Genomic DNA, 21,356 nt, shown 5'->3' on the forward strand with positions numbered 1-21,356 from the left:
AGGCAGTATTGCCATGGACTTCCACTATCCACCAGCAGGTGGCTATTTCTTGATCCTGGCAACCCTGGACTTCCACCAACCACCATCCTTTCAGTGACTGTAAAGGGGCCCATACACCTAACGATTTTCCCGCCGATATACAGCAGATTAGATCACTGTGATCGAATCTGCTGTGAAATCGTTGCGTAAACGCTGACAGAACTATCAATTTCTGACTGAAATCAATCATTCCTGTCGATCCGTCCGTGCGGAAGATTTTTCTCGATCGCCGGCTGGTCGGGAGTGCGTTGATAGCGGTGTTCGAATGCCCGACGACCGACGCAATACAGCGGCAATGCATTACCTGTTCCGGCCGGCGCGACTCCCCCGGTCTCCGCTGTCCTCTTCTCCGCTCTGGGCTCCAGGACTGCAGCTTCACTGAACTTCCTGTCCCGGCAGGAAGTTTAAACAGAAGAGCGCCTTCTACTGTTTAAACTTTCCCTGGACAGGAAGTTCAGTGAAGCCAGCCGGTCTAGAACCCAGCACAGAGAAGAAGACAGCGGAGACCGGGGGAGTCGCACCGGCCAGATCAGGTAATGTATAGCTGGCGGGCAGGCGGCAGCGGCAGCTCCACAGATTGTGATCGGTTTCATGCAGAAATCGATTCACAATCTGTTTGCAGTAAAGGCAGCCATACGATCCCTCTCTGATCAGATTCGATCAGAGAGGAATCTATCTGTTGGTCGATCTGATGGCAAATCGACCAGTGTATGGCTACCTTAAGAAGGACTCGCAGTTCCCTTTCTGGCCTGCGGGTGATTCAGGAGCAATGTCTGCAGAAGCACACCACCAGCTGCTTCCTGTTACCAATTACATGGACTATTGAAGAACTGCCTGTTCCTCCTGTTAGTTGCCAGAACTTTGTTGTTGCTTCCATGCCTGAGTATCTGGACGCTCCTGTACCTGTTCCTTGATTCCTGTAAATCTGTTCCTTGATCCTTACCTGCTTACTTGTTGCCAAACCTATTAAGCTTGTTTTTGACTCTGACTCTTGCCTGTTTCTTTGTACTAAGCATTGATCTGCTAAGCCTGTTGCTGACCCCGCCTTCCTGTTTGACTCTGCTACTGCCTGCTCCGTGATACCGTGTATGCTTGTATATATCTGCATGTTGTATATGTTTGTATATACTACATGTATATTTCTTGTAAATAGTTAGATTAGATAGGGTATTGGATTTATGTGTGCACACTGTATTTCCAGGTATGTGGGGGTGATCCTTTGTATATATCTTGTATCGGAGTTTTTGCACTTAATTTGCATTTATATTTGTATACACACACAATAAATACTATTGCATACTAGTGTCAGTGTCAGTAACTCTGCAAATGGTGGTCATTCCCTGATTACCTGTCTAGTAATTATAGCTACGATACTCACACACTGCTGCTGACAATTCTACTCGGTCCTGAAGTTCACAGACTGGAGGCTGGCAGGAGCATCAGCCTCCCCATTAGATTACAATAGTCCAATTCTCCCTAGCAAGAGAATTTTCTTTGGGCTCCGCAACAGGGAGGATTCTCATTTGTTCATGGTAGACCAATGAAAATTCATCCTGCTGCTGAGGATTCCCATTGGTCTTTTTCAATCCAATGGGGAGCCCCATGCTTCTGCTGGGCACAGATCTTGTTACTGGCTCGGGGATTGAGTGGAGGAGTCAGCAGCAGCAAAACTGGGGGACACATGAGTACAGACAATGTCATTTTCATAGGCTTTAATGTGTCCCTGCACACTTTGTTTTGCATTCCATTCCAGAAAAATAAGGCAGGTCGGATCCGTTTTTTTTTTTTTTTACAAGTGGTAGCTGATCCCATTTTTAACAATAGGATTCATCCACCTGTGTTGAGCTTTTAACAGTTCCTGTGTTGAGCTTTAACCACTTCTCCTCCCCCGGGAAGAGTAACTACTGTACATCCCTGCAAAATGCCATAACTGCTTGCAGAGGCATAGCTACTACGTCCCTCCCCACCTCAGGTTCCCGCTCGACCCCCCCCCCCCCCCCCACGCGCTCGTTACCACCGACGATCGTTAGATGCTAGATCAATGAATGGGAACACAGTTCCCATTCATTGATGTAAGTTTCTGTGTGAATGAAAGCAGCGATCCATAAAATGGCGCCGCTATTTACAAAGACTGTCCACGCATCACTTCCTATTTCTGTAGTAATACTATGCATAAGGAAGTCAGGCACGAGGACATCTTGCGTCCAAATAGTAAAATTACATCTACATTTTTTTTCAATAAAATACCTATTTTGACATTATTTTTACATTTTAAATTAACCCCTTCACCTCCCATTTAAAAAAAAAATAGAAATAAAAAAAAAGTTTACAAATAAAAAAAAAATACATAAATAGTTACCTTAGGGACTGAACTTTTTTAATATGTATGTCAAGAGGGTATATTGCTATTACTTTATAAATTATGGGCTTGTAAAGTTGTAATTAGGGATGGATGCAAAACTGAAAAAAATGCACCTTTAATTCCAAATATTGGTGCCATTAATTGTACTAGCGAGAAAATGTTAAATGTTGCAATAAATGGGACAAATGGGTAAATAAAATGTGTGGGTTTTAATTTAGGTAGCATGTATTATTTTAAAACTATAATGGCCAAAAACTGAGAAACAATGAATTTTTTCAATGTTTTTCATATTTTTCCAGTTAAAACACTTTTCAAATAAAATAATTCTTAGCAAAAAAGTACCCCCCCCCCAAACAAAGCCTAATTGGAGGCAAAAATAAAAAACAAGATATAGATTGTTTCGTTGTGATAAGTAGTAATAAAGTTATAGGAGAATAAATGGAAGGAGCGCTGACAGGTGAAAATTGCTCTGATTTTTTAAGCGGAAAAACCCTTGGAGGTGAAGTGGTTAAACAGTTTAACTTTTTGCTAATGTTGGTATTTATTTCTGGTTAACAAATGTAATTATCTATTACACATTTTTTTAACCCCAATAGAACACTGTGGCCATTTTAAATCACTACTACAGGGGTATCATTGTTTAATTTTTACACATTCTACAGTAATTACCCTTATGGTCATAGAGTTGGTTATTTGTATGGTTGTTTGGATATGGGGGGAATTTGTGGCCTCCTGCAGTTATATGCAATTTTTTCAGCAAGACCACAGTTTAAAATCAGGACTTTCACTGCAGAAGGTTCCTAATGTGTTAATGGTAACGTTTTCTGCTCATTAAGCTGTCAGATGATATGTTTAGGTCTGTTTAGATCTGTGCCTGGTAATTAAACTTTAGTTCAACTGTGCAAGGCACTGTGCACTCAAAAAATTAACTAGGTTCTCATTGGCCTCCGCAGTTAGCTTGCTTGTGTAATGAATAGTGGAGATGCCGCCGCATGGGCAAGCGGCAGGGCGGCCATCTCCGCGTTCCAGCCGGCGGCTTCATGCTGCTGGTTCGCCTGGTCCTTCTAGTGCACACAGGGTGAGAGCCAGGCGACAGGACCTTTATGCTAGCAGAAGGGGAGTCAGCTGATCATGCCAATCAGCTGACTCCAGCTATGCCCTGGATTGGCTGAGTGACTGGGGCGGCGCTGTGGAGCGCTTTTGGTATATATAGGACTTGCCTGTCAGTTGCTAGTTGTCTGCTGTTGCGAACATTTACGTGTGAGTGCTCAGACCTGAGTCAGATTCTACAGTGTGTTAGAACCAGCCGGAGCTGGGAATTCACACTGAGTCAGATTTTGTTGATAGCTTTAAAGTACTATTACATTGCTACTGTTTATGTGTTAGACTAGTTCCCAGGTGTTGAGACCAAGGACCTCACACCTAAGACTAGGAGATTGCTACATTGCTACTGTTTATGTGTTAGACTAGTTCCCAGGTGTTGAGACCAAGGACCTCACACCTAAGACTAGGAGATTGCTACATTGCTACTGTTTATCTATTAGACTAGTTCCCAGGTGTTGAGATCAAGGACCTCACACCAAGACTAGGAGATTGCTACGTTGCTACTGTTTATCCGTTAGACTAGTTCCCAGGTGTTGAGACCAAGGACCTCACACCTAAGACTAGGATTGACATATATTACTGTTACCTGTTATGATATTTGGCTTTCTTGACTACTCTCCTGCTCTCTGATTCGGTACTTCCGCCCATCTGATTATCTGTTGCCAACATTGCCTGTACCTGGATACCGAATCAGGCTTCCGCCTCTGTACTTTATCTGTCCGTGTGTTGCCGACCTGGCTTGTCTGACCTTTCTGGCTGTCACCTAGCCCTTGGGTGATCAGCCTTACTGTACATCTGTGACACTTGCTCTTCAGGTGGTTACTAGCTGCAAGATCAGGCCTATGGTCACCGGCTCCTCTGGAGACCATCTTGCATCACAGTCAGTGGGTCTCTACCTCTCTAAGGTCCACTGGCTGCAGTACAGTCTGATTCCCTGCTCCTCAGGGAATCCCTAGCTGCCGACCAATCCTCATCACATTACTTCAGTCAGTGATCCCTGCTCCTCAGGTATCCACTGGCTGCAGTACAGTCTGATTTCCTGCTCCTCAGGAAATCCTCGGCTGCAGGTCTATCTGAATCACTCATTCCATTACATATCATTACCTGGAAGCACAGTCAGTGGGACTCTGCCCCTCAGAGGTCCACTGGCTGCAGTGCAGTCTGATTCCCTGCTCCACAGGGAATCCTTGGCTGCAGTAGTGTCTGTATCTCCCGCTTCTCAGGAGATAATCTCTCCGATTACTGTTGCACCAAACACTATACCACATTGGGTGTCCTGTGTCTAGCTATACACTAGTATTATTGGTGATTCTGCAGATCACCACATAATCAAGTATAGCATCTGTATTATTGGTGATACTGCAGATCACCAATAATCAGAAAAATCTGTGTTGCTGACACCAATCATTACAGCGTGTTATTAGAAATGTATAGTCAAAGAAATCCATAGTTTGCAGTGTTGTATTATCAAGTTGCCATTGATAATAGGTATCATTGAGACTCATTTCTTATGTTCCCTAATCCCTACCAAGTTATTATAAACAGGATATGTTAGAAGCACTGAACATAACAGTGATCATCTTGGAGTATTCAATGGCAAGCAGCAGCAGCTAAAGGAAATACGTTTTTGGGATGCATAGAAAGATAAATAAACACTTAGGATGCTAGCACAATACTGCCACAACATTTGCTCATTTGTACAACACATTTTTTTTCCATACAACTTGTATGATTCTTAAGGTATGACTTTTAGCAAAATTTAGACCAATTGGTGAATAAATATAAGTAATTGAAATATAGAGATTAAAAAAATCAAACGCCCCTCCTCCTTTTTTGTGACAAAGGTAGGTTGTAGGTCTATGGGAGTTTCATGGGGACACCATATAACAGCAAAGTCCCTGGTATCCGGCACCAGCAGGGATCGCCTGAGGCCTGATACATGTGATTGCCGGTTGCTTGAGTAACCGGCCCGAAATAGTGCCAAACTCCCCTCTGAAATACTTACCGCGGCTCCAGTGATATCTGGCAGTCTCTCTCTATCTCCCCGCGGGTTCAGATCGGCTTTCCGGCTTCCCCAGTGCACGCAAAGCCAGAGTGTCAGCTTGCTTTATAATACTTCAGAATGAAAGTCACATGGCATTATTTAGCAATAAAACTTTATATTTATTTAACATTTAAAAAAAGGACATAACAGATATACATATAATGAACATATAATCTTAAAATGGGACCATATTACTTTGGTTCCAAAAAGTTACACTGTGACAATAGATTATAAATACATTGATATACTACTAGCCAATCCGACTAGATACAAATATCTGAGAGATTGGAGTACAGCTGCCCCCTACCAGGGATGGTCGTAGTCAGCCAATTTCGCTACGCTGGAACTACTGAGCTTCACCAAACTACGGCTTCGAAATCAAATATTCAGTTTCTATGCATTTCGTAGACTACGTGTTAAATTACGCAATTACGCGTAGTGCAAAGCGTAGTGTATGCGGATGCTTATGCCCCTATGCAGAAAATTTTACGCATTAATTCCTCTTTAATTACTTATACCGGGAACTCTTCTATGCGTATATTCCCCTTTCCAATGCGTAAATTTGTAAGCATACAATCGCACGCAGAATATTAGACACGAGTAACACATTCGTAGTTCACTACGCAATACACATGTTAACAACGCATAGTGGGCATAAGCTACGCATAAATTCGTAAGCGTAGTTTTGAAACTTCACCTACAAACTACGATGCGTAGATGCGAACTACGATGCGTACATTCGCACGGGCGTAGTTTCTGCTCATCCCTGCCCCCCACAAGCACCAGATCATGTATTTACAAGATCGTTAATACAGGTTGGATATCAAGGCCGACACTTTTTAGCTCGACACTTTTTTTGAAGACTCTACTTCACTTCCTCAGGAGTTATTCAGCTCTTGATTATTAAACATTACTTCCTAAAATAACACAAAATTGCATATACATTTCGACTTCTGGAAACCAGCAAGAACCAACGAGGACCGGCAGGCAAGCAGGAGAGGAAGGGATGGTAAAGGTGGTGGTGGTGATGTGTGTGTTTGTGGGGTGGCTGGGTGGCGAGAGAATGGGGAAGGATAGGGGTGGGAAGGAGGAGGAGTTTAAGAATAAAAGAATTAGTCATAGTCCAGGTCCACCACTCCCTATTTCGTTTTTAATTAATTGTATCCTTTGGTGCCTCTGTATTCTTCTTGTTTAGATGGTACATTCACCCATGGTGGAGAGTTGTGTCCCCAGGCCATAGAGAGTGAGATCTTCCTCTGGATGATTTGGGACATGTGAGGGCGTCTCTTGTGCATCTGCCTGGTGCTGGAGAGCCTTTGGTATTGGCAGCTGAGAAGCATCCATCTCATGGAGACAAATCTGAGCATCCCCAAATTCAGAAATGTCATAAGGCGTTTTCATCCTGCCGGGTAATCGCATCGCATGTCAAGCGCTGACACACACAGCGTTGCAATTGCTGCCATTTGGCTCCATTACATGGCAACCAAAAGCTGTTAGCGGTGACTGACATTTGGGACACTGAGCTGCCCAACCAGCGCAAAGTTTGTCCTACGGTGGGAAATAGGCCTACAAATAGGCTAGATGTTTGTTTACTTTTTGTTGTATTTTTATTTTAGTATTTTTAGGTGAAATCTAATAAAAAGCTAAACTATTAGCAAAATACAAATTTGAAAGAAGGAATTCAGTTTGCATGAGTCATTGATTATGTCTCAATGGTAGTTTCAAGCTGTGTCTTAGCCTTTATTACTTATACTGTTAGACCATAAAAGTAAAACATTAAACCATAAATATAGACGTGTCCAGTGAAAAACACGCTTTAATCAGTAATCCATTAAAAGTGAAAGAAAAATTCCTTGTTTGAAATATCCGTTTTACCCTATTAAATTCACTTTTCAATAAAAAAAATCCAGAGATGGGAAAACATGTCTAGCACTATAGCTTTAATTTCAAATTGCATATGAACAAAGTAAAGTGCATATCCAGTGCATTAGCAAAAAGTAACAATCTCGATACAAGGAGCATGTAGATATACTAATTGTATGAGTGAGAGCTGGGTGTGGAGGAGGCAGCTGTGGACGCCAAATGCACCTCCTGGCGCCCGCGGCTGCCTCCTCCACACCCAGCTCTCACTCATATGATAAGTATGTCTACATGCTCCTTGTACCACAACTGTTACTTTTTGCTCATGCATTAGATATGCGCTTTAGTTTGTTTGTATGCAATTTGAATTTAAAGCTATAGTGTCAGACATTTTCCCATCTTTAAATTTTTTTTTACATGGACTGGCTTCTGTTGTCTTGAGCACATAGCTTGTTGCTGGGGGTATAGTACTGCTGCAGCAAGTTTTGGATTGTCAATCTTTATCACAGCTTTGTCTGAGTGCCTTCCACTTCTTTTGTTTGGTTTACATAATTTTTTCAAATACATTATCCCCCCTAATCATCTATTTTACATATTTTTAACGGTCAGATTTTAGCAAAAGTCACAGTATTAATAATTGCTGAAGTCAGTTTTGACCACCACAGAGAGGTAACATAGGTTCACCCAGGGCATAGAGCCCAAGCAGAGGTGTATCGAGGGAAAACCATGCCTATGGCTAACACTGAAATCTGCCCCGGGGCACTATCTAAAAAAATGTATGGTCTAGTTTCACTTGATTTGGTTGTATTTAGGTTCAAGTGCAGTGTGGCCTCTAAGAATGAATTATAGCAATAGGTCAGCCTGTTCTGTACATATATCCAAATAAAAATTAGGCAGCTTGTCTCCCCAGATAATGTAACCAGGCAGCAGAATCCCTCAGATAAAAAGTAGAACATATATGAAGAATGCCAAGGATGCTATGGAGCAGTGCCCCTAGTACAAGGCATCCATGCCATGCCTGTAGATTCACCTCTGAGCCCAGGGAGCTCCCAGAGTATGCTTCAAGGGATGATGCCAGCTGAGTGGCAGAAACTAGTCATGTCTGAGATAATGTTGGGTAGTTATTGGCAGGCTAGAGGTCAGAATAGTTGCTGGAACCAGGACTGCATAGTGGGAGGCTTTCAGAAGGTTGAGGCAGGAGGCCAGCTGAGGGACAGAACAGGTGATTGGCAGAAACTAGTCGTGTTTGAGATAATGTTGTGTAGTCATTGGCAGGCTAGAGGTCAGACAAGTTTCAGGAATGCGTAGTGGGAGGCTTTAAGAAGGTCGAGGCAGGAGGCAAAGCACAACTAGTCTCTCAAAGGCAGAAAACCCACAGCCACCAAAGGTATTGCTACATAACCCTCCATGGTCTCTATGTAGCCTCAGGTGTTGGCTTGCTAGAATTAGCACCATGAGAGTTCATGACCCATCTGAGGGATGATTGTTGCTTTCCATCTACCAAGCTAATTTGAGGGCAAGTAACTCCCTGTCTCAATGTCATCATTTCTTTTAGATTGCTCTGTTTCCTAGAAAAATGAATACTAGATGTAAAATGACTTTGGGTCCAGTGTATTGAGACAGTATGCAATTTTTGAACCATCAGAATTGAGGACAAAGGGAAAGTTATGTCTGGATGTTTCAAGAAACACACAAGTGTAAATGATTAAATGAATGTTTGACTTTCCATGTATATTTCTATGAATTTGCTACTGGGCCAATCACACCCAGTGGCTGATGTTTAGTTAACCAGCTGTTAGCTAGTTACCAGCTGCTAGGCTTGATTAGCTCAGTTTCAAATCCATTCTAATTTGCATTTGAAGTCAAATTTGAAGCTCGTCTGTACCAAACAGGTATTGAGCAAGTGTTTGGACTACCACAGTATAAACATAAGTTGGCTTGATGTTGGCGGAGATGTTTTTGGAAACAGGCTGGTCTGGCAAATTATTGCTTCAAAAGTTCTCATGTATCCTCAGGCGGATCAAGTTTTTCATTGTCAGAATATATGGTAGTGGTAAAAGGGCCAAGAGGAAATCACCTTGGCTGAAGGGTTCTGATCTAGAGGAAGATTTGATTCAGGTCTTTCAGAGCCTCAGGCATTTCTACTCAGGCTAATTCATGCTTGAGTTCCCAAAACCCCAAACAAAATTGGTGCTTTAAAACTGCCTTGTTTAATTGTGTGTATACCGCCCAATATTGAAAGTCAGAGATGTACTACCATACTACAAGGGGTTGGTCTCTTTACTTGAGTAAGGGTGTATAGAGCTGATGTGTCTGTAACTGGCAACTAGCATGGATGCTAGCCCTGACATTACTAGAGAGTGAAATTACTAGAGATCAGAAGCAAGAGAAAATGAACCAGATGTCACTGGAAAATAACCAAACTTTAACACATGGCAGAACATGATTCACTTGTGCATGAAATGAGCTAGAATTCAGAATTGGAAGCAGAACTGAAGGAAAAGAAGGCAGAGAAGAGAAAAAAAAGTGAAACTAAAACTTCTGTTTGAATGTGGACACCAAGCAGCTGTTAATAATATAACACGGAGAAAAGGTTTGCGTTAGCCTGAAATCAATTGCTTTTTCTTCCTCAAAATAAACCTGAACTGAGAGGGATATGAAGGCTGACATATTTGTTTTCTTTTAAACAATGCAAGTTGTGTGGCTGTCCTCCTGATCTAATACTTTTATCCATAGAACTTGAACGAGGATGCAGATCAGGAGTTCTGCCTCTGACACAAGTGTACTGGATTAGCTGCATGCTTGGTTCAGGTGTGATTAACACACTGCTGCGGCCAAAGAGATCAGCAAGACTGCTAATAGACTAGTATTGTTTAAAATGAAACAAATATGGCAACCTTAATATCACCTTAATATCACCTTTTACCTTCTCTTTAAAGGGGACCCGAGGTGAGAGGGATATGGAGGCTGCCATATTTATTTCCTTTTAAACAATACCAGTTGCCTGGCAGTCCTCCTGAACCTGTGTCTCTAATATTTTTAGCCATGGACCCTGAACAAGCATGTAGCAGATCAGGTACTCTGACTTACCTGACTCAGGTTTTACTGCATTAGTCATATGTTTGTTCCAGGGTTTTGACTCAGACACTACTTATGCCAGGTCAAAGGGGCTGCCAGGTAACAGACATTGTTTACAAGGAAATAAATATGGCAGCCTCCAAATCCCTCTCACCTTGGGTTCCCTTTAAGCTTCCAACACACATGACCTATTTGACGGAGGAGGTGGTGAGGGCCACCTCCTCAGAGAAACTAGTGTGGGTACAGTGGCCCCCAAACACTTGTCAATGCATTGGTGGTCCATCAGCTGTGGTGGACTGAGTTGGCTGAGCGCTGGTTGAGGGCATTGTTCTCTCCCTCTGCAGAGCCGCTTTGTCTTTCACCTCTCTGTCAGTCCTCCCCCTTCTATTACAACAGAGTGTATCGCTAGCCTACAGAACTCAGCCCAAACTGTCATATGAGGGATCCATTAACAATCTCTCTCAGGCGAAATTCACTGCATGTGTGTAACCGTCGTACGACTGTTAGAGGGTGTGCATCAAAGGAATGTAAAAAGGGTTCAACACTCTATGAGAGCATTCACCTTCTGTTTGACTTTGGGTTAAAGTTAAAGAGGAACTCCAGTGAAAATAGTGTAATAAAAAAAGTGCTTCATTTTTACAATATTTATGTATAAATGATTTAGTCAGTGTTTGCCCATTGTAAAATATTTCCTCTCCCCGATTTACATTCTGACATTTATTACATGGTGACATTTTTACTGTGGGCAGGTTATGTAGCTGCTCCTAGCTGTTTTGGCCTTTGGAGGCAGCTGTAAACAGCTATTTCCTGTCTGCGAACCTTGTTACATTGTGTCAAAAGTACTGTGCGGTCCTCAGAGCTTCTTGTGGGAGGGGTTTCACCACAATATCAGTCATACAGCACCCCCTGATGGTCTGTTTGTGAAAAGCAATAGATTTCTTATATAAAAGGGGGTATCAGCTACTGATTGGGATAAAGTTAAATTCTTGGTTGGAGTTTCTCTTTAATGGGAACTGACAAAAAAAACCCAAACAGATACTTACTTATGGAAGGGGAAGGCTCTGGGTCCTATAGAGCCTTCACGCTCCTCTCATAGCCCCCTTCTTCCAGCACTGTCACCCCCCGGTTGCAGTAGCAGTCAAATACTACTCTCTGCTGCTGCAGGAGGCTTTGGAAGTCTGGTGGCTCCGTACTGCACGCGTGCTGGCACGCTCTCTCTCTTGCATGCTCACGCATGGGCAGTACAGAGCAGCCCGTCTTCAGGAGAACTCTGGCTCCCAAAGAGTTCCAAAGCCTCCCCCAGTGGGAGATTTGAATGGAGGAAGGAGCCAGCAGGGGAACAAGGGGACTATGAGAGGAATGGGAAGGCTCTTTAGCACTCAGAACCTTCCCTCTCCTTAGGCAAGTATCTGTTCTTTTTTTTTTCGGTTCCCATTAGTATTAGGCCAGTTTCACACTGAATTTCTGCGGTTGCAGTTCAGCCAGGGGGACGCACCGCACTGTCGAAAACAGCCTTCAGGGATTACCGTGTTAGTAACGGTAATCCCTGTCTGGCAGCAGGCCAAGCAGGAAGTGACACTCACTTCATGTGGCGAATCAATGACGTGCACAGAAGTGTACTGCTAAAAAATGCTTCCGCACATGGGTGGTGTGTAATACTTGCGGCGGTCATTTTCAAACATGCGCATCACCATAGACATATTACTTCCAGGCTACTTATCCGTTAGCCGGGCGCATCCTCTAGGTGGTGACAAAACTCCACCAGAGTTACATCTTCCCCTACTATTCATGGCGGCCTGGAGGGGGAATAGTAATTAGCGCCACCTGCCGGATGCGCCCGGCTAACGGATAAGTACCACTTCCAGTCCATAGCCCATCGCTGCAAGTCGCCGCAGAGGTCACATGGTAACGTAGGTTTGTGTTCGCATTAGATTAGCTACTTCCGCCGCACCAGTGTAGTGTGATATGACCCATAGACTTTCATTGCCCTAGCGTTAGGCTGTGGTAAAATGCCCCATCACACTGCGCCGGTGTTAAAGGGCCTTTAAGATCTGGTTCACACATAAATCTGCACATTTCCAGTCCAATCCAGTCCTGTCCCGTCATGTCAGTTTTGCATCAGTTTTCAATCAGTTTTACTGGACAGGAAATATACATGTTTTATGTGTGAACACAGCCATATAAACACATACAAAACTGATACAATATGACAGGACCAGAAATGTACAGATGTATGAGTGAACTCAGCCATAGAAACACATGTAAAACTGATGCCAACTGTCAAAAACTGACAGGGCAGGACTGGAAACCTCGTTTGAACCAAGCCTAGTAGTAGATGTAAGCAAGCGAGGTGGCTTCAGGGCTGGCACTACCATAGAGGCAAAGGGGGCAATTGCCTTGGGGCCCCAGAACCTGTGGGGCCCCCCAAGGTGCCCCTCCTCCCCTCCAGCCATGGTGACCCATGAGTGCGGGGATGCTGTGTGTCTACTCTGTATAGGAAAAGGAGGAGGGGTATAATGGGAACCCCAAAAATGCTTCTTAGTGGACATATGATGGGCACCTAATGATATTGGACTTGATTCACTAAACCGTGATAACTCAAATATCACACCTTATCAAAGATATCACACCTTATCAAAGTTAACACGCCTTAACAGAGTAGCATAGCGAGCGTTACAAACTTATGCTTGCTAATTGGCAATGGTACTCGTCCTGCCCTGAGCCCCTGCGGGTTCGTAGCGCTCGCTATGCTACTCTGATAAGGCGTGTTAAGTTTGAGAAGGTGTGATATCTTTGATAAGGTGTGATATTTGAGTTATCACGGTTTAGTGAATCAAGCCCATTGTGTGATGGGGGGTGGATCAGGCCTGCCAGCCACCTCAGGGACCCTGGGGGGTGGTTTGGTTGTAAGGGGGGCATCAGGGGGTTACTTTTGCCCGAGGGCCCCATTTTAGCTAGAGCTGGCCCTGGGTGGCTTGGCAAATCTATACTATGCAAGTTATCAGCAGGGTCTAGGTAGGAGTAGAATGTAGAAACTGCAAGTCATGTAAGACCTTTCCAAGACTCAGGAATATTCCGGAATTTAGAATACTTATGTTTTGTTCCTTGTTTATAATTTGCGACTGTTCTTGTCTTTTCCTGTTCTTATATCTGATAAGGAATGTGTTTTTTAATAGGAACAGTGTGTAAAACAATAAGCTAACATATTAAAACATTTATGTGAAAAGGATCGGTGGATGTGATATCTATATTTTTTTCATTACTACTAAACAATGGTTTCCAATAGCAACAATCACACATGGTTCATATACAGTATAAACATTATAAAGTCCTAACAGAATTATGTTGGTTATTTTTGTCTGAGAGAATGGTTAAGGCTTCGGTCACAGTGACCATTGGGACAGCAGGAACGCAAGGGGTCGGTGAAGTGGCATTGCACGTTATCTGTGTGTTGCGTCACATACAGTGAAGCATACAGGCAATTAAATGAATGCTTCACTGTATCCATTAACGCACATTTTGCAGTAACGCATTGCATGCTGTGCTTTACCATGCTACACTTCGTTCCGGCAGAGATGTATTTAAATGTAATGGCAAGGTAGTAAATGGGCCCCCTTGTGGTCTTTTGCTGAAGTGGAGAGAGGTCAGAGAAGGTGACAGGTGGGCCCCTTGACACCCACTAGGCCCAAAACACCTGCCTAGGTTGCCTGGTGGATGATCCTGCTCTGCATTCCAGTAATGCACTCTCCACAGTGTGGAAGTTGCATAGGTGGTGTATTGCACTGCGGCAAGCCATGCTACAGGATGCCATTAAGCTGTACCACACTGTGAACATGGCCTAACACATATATCAGGGAAGTCCATTGTCCCTGATAGCAACGCTACTTTTGTAATAGTAGAGGGTGTAAAGTAAGTGATAATACGATTCGTTTCCTTAAAGAGACTCCGTAACAAAAATTACATCCTGTTTTTTATCATCCTACAAGTTCCAAACGCTATTCTAATGTGTTCTGGCTTACTGCAGCAGTTTGTACTATCACAGTCTCTGTAATAAATCAACTTATCTCTCTCTTGTCAGACTTGTCAGCCTGTGTCTGGAAGGCTGCCAAGTTCTTCAGTGTTGTGGTTCTGCTATGAACTCCCCCTTCCAGGCCCCTCTATGCACACTGCCTGTGTGTTATTTAGATTAGAGCAGCTTCTCTCTTCTCTCTTATCTTTTACAAGCTGGATAAATGGTCCTCTGAGCTGGCTGGGCTTTCACCTAGTGAGGAATTACAGACAAGGGCAAAGCTGTTTGCAGGAAGAAAAGAGCAGCCTGAAACTTCAGTGCATGAGAGATGCAGGGGGAAAGAAACACAAATGATCTCTTGAGATTCAAAAGGAAGGCTGTATACAGCCTGCTTGTGTATGGATGTATTTTCTATGTGTGGACATACTGTACATCAACCTACTTCCTGTTTTGGTGGCCATTTTGTTTGTTTATAAACAAACTTTTTAAAACTGTTTTTAACCACTTTTAATGCGGCGGGGAGCGGCGAAATTGTGACAGAGGGTAATAGGAGATGTCCCCTAACGCACTGGTATGTTTACTTTTGTGTGATTTTAACAACACAGATTCTCTTTAATGTTACCTTATAACACGACCAGCATGGCAATTTAATTATGGTAGCACCAGACAGAGCAAAATAATGTTGCCAGTATGATCTGATGTGCACATGCCCACATTCACATGGTTCAGCTGGCTGTGTAAAAGAGGCCTAAGGGAAACTGGCACGGGTGGAAAACTGATCCAAGTAAGAAACTGAGCCGTGGAATAAATCAGTTTTTAAAAGGTTCACCTTTCCATCTGTGACTCTCCATTCCGTTAGCATGCAGTCAATGCAACCGAACGGATCTATTCGAATGGGCCAATGTGAACAGATCCATCGGTTAAAATTGGACCCGTTTGTACCCCTTCTCGTCTTCTGTTCCACTTACAGTCCAAAAACTTGTCTAAAACATTGCGGATGGCTGTTCAAGTTTCTCCATTTCCTCCTTTATAGATCTGGGTAGCCATCAGCAGCTATGCCTGTGAGGTTACCGAATCATGCTTTACGCAAATGTGTGCTCTCACATATTTTCATTATCCTCTATGAGGTCTTATTGTCACATTTTTAGTATCAGTAGTTGTTTCACTGTTATGGATGCTTAGTTTAGGAGGCAATATTCATTACTAACTGCACCATTTATTGTACTGTGCTTTGCCTATATGGAACTGTGATAGCACTACACTAATTTACGATTAGATATTACACTTTGGATGTTTAATCCCTCACAGTTTTCCATAGTGGGCTGGCACAATACTCTTTACATAGCTATTACTAACAATATTGTTGTGCAGCTTTTATTATCCTATTGGCGGGCTTATGGCAATTATTAATCATTATCAGGGGCAACTGGGCTGGGGTATGGGATTGCCTTGTTTTTAAATTGTTTTTATTGTTTGGCATTGGTCTAATAAAGTGAGTCCTTTTTGCATATACTTTTTGGTCTCATACACCAGTTATTTGTTTACATCCATTATCACTATACAGGGGGGTGCCCTTTTCTTTGCGTTTATAATCCATGCTCTCACATATTAGTGCCATCAGTACCATCAGTGCCATTTGAACACTTACAGTATATGTGGTCATAACTATGACAGTGAAAACATATCTTTTCTATTTCTATTTAGAACAACTTCCTCCACCAACCAACATCACTTTTGGAATGGATTCGATGTTTTGTCTTCTATGGCAGTGGAATCCCTCTGAAAACACAGCAAACTGCACCCTGACATATGAAAGGAAGCTGTTTTTAAGAAATGGACAGATAATGTTGGTAATTCTTGTGTTTTAATATTTTTTCTTCACTTATTACAGTAATTGTTTGCCTTGCTCCAAGACCTCTTGTTTTTCTATTTCCCTTCCTGACTTCCTTGTTCTGAATCTATTTTCCATCCTTTCCCTACCTGTCTTTGCTTTTAACTCTTCCTTGCTTTATTTTGCTCATGTCCCTTCCCTGGCTTCCTTTCCTCCTGTTTCTTTCCTGCCTTCCCTTACATTTATGTCTTCCCTGTTTTCTTTCCTTCAGTCCCTTCCCTGCCTTTCTTTTCTTCTTCCTCTTCCATGGCTTCTGTTCGTTTCGTCCATTTCCTGGCTTCCTTTTCTTCCATGGCTTCCGTCTTTCTTTTTTTCTCTCACTTCACTGTCTTCATTTCCTTTTCTCCCTTTCCTTCCTTCCTTCCTTCCTTCCTTCCTTCCTTCCTTCCTTCCTTCCTTCCTTCCTTCCTTCCTTCCCCTCTGCCTCTTCCCTTTCTTTTTTTCCTTTTGTCCCCTTCCTGCCTTCCTTTCCTCCTGCCTCTTCCCTGTCTTCCTTTCCTTTTGTCCCCCCTCCCCCAGCCTTCCTTTCCTTTTGTTCCTTTCCTGTCTTCCTTTCCTTCTGTCCCCTACCAGCCTTCCTTTCCTCCTGTCTCTTCTCAGCCTTCCTTTCCTTTTGCTCCTTATGGTCTTCCTTTCCTCCTGTCTATTTCCTGCCTTCTCTTCCTGTTGTCCCTTACCAGCCTACCTTTCCTTGTGCCCCTTCCCTGCCTTCCTTTCCTTTTGCCTCTTCCCCATTTCCTGGCTTCCTCTGCTTCTGACCCTACTCTGCCTTTATTTTTTTCTGCCTTTTCCCTACCTTCCTTTCCTTCTTTTTCTTCCCTGCCATCCTTTCCTTCTGTTCCTTCCCTGCCTTTCTTTCCTTCTGTTCCTTATCAGGCTTCCTTTCCTTCTGTCCCTTACCAGCCTTCCTTTCCTTTTGTCCCTTACCAGCCTTCCTTTCCGTCCATCTCTTCCCTGCCTTCCTTTCTTCCCACTTCTTTGCTACCTTCTGTCCCTCCCCTGCCTTTTTTCCCTTCCGTGCCTGCTTTCCTTTTGTCTCTTGCATGGCTTTCTTTCCTTCTGACACTTCCCTGCCTTCTTTTCCACCTCTCTATTCCCTGCCTTTCAGTCTTTATCTTTCCTGGTTTTCTTTCCTTCTGACCCTTCCCTGCCTTCTTTTCCACCTCTCTATTTCCTGCCTTTCAGTCTTTATCTTTCTTGGTTTCCTTTCCTTCTGTCCCTTCCCTGTTGGCTTTTCCTTCTGTCCCTTCCCTGGCTTCTTTTCCATCGATCTCTTTCCTGGCTTCTTTTCCTTCTGTCTCCTATTACCAGTCTTAGTACACACTGTATACACAATAAAGTATTACAGCGATAGAATCAGGCATGATGTTTGGGGCTTGGTGCTTTTCTCAAGTGGACCGTTAGAATTAACAGTCAGTAGACTTGCCTAAGTAAGCTGGAAGATACGGCTGATCCTGAGGTGTTTTAAAAGTAATTTATCATATTAACTCAATCATAAACCTAAACCAAGGTACTTATATTGTACGTGGGAAAGCAGTAAAATGGCTTGACTTGAATATAAACCAAAGTTAGCAAAACAGTAATTACAAATGTCACTATCTTGTCCATATTGCTAAAATCATTTGAGAGCTAAATATATTAGTTCATTTTTGAGTTTGTATGTTACAGGCAAAGTATGAAATCCAGGCATTTTATAGAATGCCTAAATGACTTCAGGCTAGGAATGCAATACCTTTTTTTAACTTTCTTAATGTAATTAGCCAAGGCATTCAATAGAAGACCTAATGCTGGGAATACACCATACGTTTTACCCCCGACATGTCCGATATTCCTTCAGATTGTTTTTTGGCTCTATTTCTCATAGAAGTGAATGGAAAAAGATAAGAAAAACGAGCAGAAGATAAGAGAATTGAGCGCAGAATCGAGCGGAAAAAAGGATCAGGGGGAAAATCGAGCAGAAAAACGTATCAATTATCACCTGCTCCTCTCTACTTGTCCACCCAAACACGGCCAGACATATGACCAATCGCATTAATCACCACATTTAAAAGCCCCAGTTTCTAACTAAGTTTCTTTGTTAAAGGGATACTAAACTAAGGAGGAGTCTTACTCCAGGTTAGATACATACCTAAGTACAGGGAAGGCTTTGGATACCATAGAGCCTTCCTGGCCTTCGGTCTGTACCACCCTTTCTGAACCCTTCCTGGTTAGTCCCCAAGTAGTTCCCAAGACAAAGCTCAACCGTACTGTGCATGCACGATTCCAAGCTTACTCATGCGCAGTACTTATGCGCTTGTCTTTGGAACTATTTGTGACATCAAGGAGTGCTGAAGACCTAGAAGGGTGAGTAACTCCAATCAGGGATGGCGTAGGAACAATGGGACTGACCGAGGACTACGAAGGCTCTACGGTATGCAGAGCATTTCCTCTACTTAGGTATGTATCAAACAATCAACAAAAGGAAAGGGAGCATCCTATGGTATTATAACCTCTAATAAAAGGCAATGTGCACCAGCATTAGCAACTTACAAGATTAATGTAACATACAACTAGAGGGGTTAGAGGCTGTTTCCAGGGATTTGCCACCTGGGTTAAGGTTCAAGTGACATATGATAGAGAGATTTCCTGGATTTTAAAATTAAATGCATTTTTACCTCATGGGTTAAAAAAGGAGCTGGAAGTGGGTACATAGTTATAGGTGGGTTATCCACTAGGGAATTCTCCATTGTACCATCATTTATTTCACCAAAATATCCCCTTCCTCTCCCCCCTTTTTTACGCCTCCCTCTTCTCACCTTTCCATCCTCCCATTCTTTTCCTTTTCAATATTTGCCTTGCACCAGTGTTGCTTGAGGGGGATGCTTTGACCTCCATGCTCGATTGAGGATATTCCAGTTGGCTGATGTGTATTCATTACTTCAAGTCAATATGCATGATATGCAAGAAAAGTGGATGAAGACATTCCTCATACTGGTCACCAAAATAATTAGTTTAGCAATTAGTTTAGCAAGGAGAAAATAAACCAACAAGGGCCATATGTGTAAATATGTGTACATTTTCTGAAAAATTATGCACTGGCCAACGTAAGCAAAAGCAGAAAAGTTCTATTTATTGACAACAAGGAATTAAAACACCATTACAAACTATGCCCTCACAAGGGAGGGATCTGCACAATAATTCACAATACATAAATGTTTATAACATTCATAATGGCTCCCTCATGTCCATATAATGGATTGAAAACAATTAAAAGTGGAATTAGATCTCAAAATCATGAGAACAATTAGCTATTAAAAAAGAAACAAAAAAGGAAAGGAACGGAGCCTCAATGGCAGCACTAGCCCTGGTGAGGGTATTGTTTTCAATGGTGATTTACAGTAATAACTTGTGGTTATTAGATAAAACTTTTCTATTTTTTTTACATTGACCACCAGTGTATTATTTTTAGCAAACTCACTCATACATAATGGAGTGTGCTGTTTTCTCCTTGCTATGCACGAGTATTCATCACCTCACATTAATATGCATGAGCCAGCTGTATGTAAGCCGCATGCTCCAGTGCCGTTAATGTGTAAAATAGTTATACTTTGTCAAGTAGTACCCGGGAATACTAGTACTAGTGTACTAATGTAGTACTACTGATTAGATAAAGTGAGGGGTATACCTTGGTGGTCCAGTGGTCTCACCTTTACTAACTTACCCCCGACATCTGCCTGACGCTAACCTCTCCTCCCCCTTCTTCACTCCTAAAACTAACCTCCACACTGCTAACACTAACCTCCATTCTCCTAACACCAACCTGCCCATAAAACTACTCCCATGGGATACCTGCATGGGATGCCAGCAGAGGGATATCAGCAGGACACTACTGCACATTTGCAGATGGGGATGTAGCATGCCTTGATAAGAAGACTTCACACGCGGTTAGCTGACCTGGCAAAGACACTGCGTCTCAGAACGCGTTGTCTCATTGATATACGGATCTGGCTTATCAAGGGTACTCCCCACTCCTGACAGCATTTGGAATGCCGATCGGTGCAGCTTGGTGGTTGGCCCGGTTAAGTGAGCTATGCTACGTGTATTTTACATTAGTTTTGTAAGTTGCTAATGCTGGTGCACATTGCCTTTTATTAAAGAGAGTATTACACCATAGAGTGCTCTCTTTCTTTTCTTTTTTCTTATTTGAAAAAAACAAAAAGAAAGGTCTTAAATGTGGGTGAGCTGCACTGGAAAATACCCTCGGGCATCAATACATCTTTACCAATTGCTGGATAGATATTCTTAGGAAATGTTACATTATTATTGGTTTATAAAGTGCCAATATATTCTGTGGTGCTGTACAAAGTAAGAATCATGGGGTACAAAATAATAGAGACAATGGTATACACTAGGGATGGGACGAATCCAAAATTACTTTGAATCCGAATCCAAAAAAGGTTCTCGAATACCTCAAACCTTTTGAATCTCAAATCCAACGAATCCTGTACATAAGAATTGTGTGATACACGAGAGAAGAAATATAGTAATCTAAACTCATGTCCTCCTGTGTCCCCCATGTGTCCTCCTCTGTCCCCCATGTGTCCTCCTCTGTCCCCCATGTGTCCTCCTCTTTACCCATGTGTCCTCCTCTGTCCCCCATGTGTCCTCCTGTGCCCCCATGTGTCCTCCTGTGCCCCCCATGTGTCCTCCTCTATCCCCCAAGTGTCCTCCTCTGTCCCCCATGTGTCCTCCTCTGTCCCCCATGTGTCCTCCGTGCCCCATATGTCCTCCTCTGCCCCCCATGTGTTCTCCTATGCCCCCCATGTGTCCTACTCTCCCCCCCCCCCCATGTGTCCTCCTCTCCTCTGCCCCCAATGTGCCAAATTTCAAGACACAAAAGCATGAGAGATCCATGCCTACTGTTGGACAGATATATTTTTTAACCAGTTGCACACTGATTATTGTTTTTATCTATCAAAGCCCATTGACT

General features: G+C 42.9%; 1 protein-coding gene across 3 annotated transcripts in view; it reads left to right on the forward strand.

The window, feature by feature from the left end:
* Positions 1 to 21,356, forward strand: part of LOC137528279 (interleukin-13 receptor subunit alpha-1-like) — a 108,986-nt gene that overhangs the window by 22,228 nt on the left and 65,402 nt on the right. For 2 of the 3 annotated variants that reach the window (XM_068249573.1, XM_068249570.1), the window contains exon 2: positions 16,201 to 16,346. In XM_068249573.1, coding sequence (XP_068105674.1) covers positions 16,236 to 16,346 — 111 coding nt within the window. In that variant the 5' untranslated portion in view covers positions 16,201 to 16,235. Of the gene's footprint in view, positions 1 to 12,759; positions 12,825 to 16,200; positions 16,347 to 21,356 lie in introns of those variants that run through there. The other variant, XM_068249571.1, reaches the window with a different exon arrangement.

Source organism: Hyperolius riggenbachi, chromosome 8 (genome assembly GCF_040937935.1).
Source record: "Hyperolius riggenbachi isolate aHypRig1 chromosome 8, aHypRig1.pri, whole genome shotgun sequence".
In the NCBI taxonomy this organism is placed as follows: Eukaryota; Metazoa; Chordata; class Amphibia; order Anura; family Hyperoliidae; genus Hyperolius; species Hyperolius riggenbachi.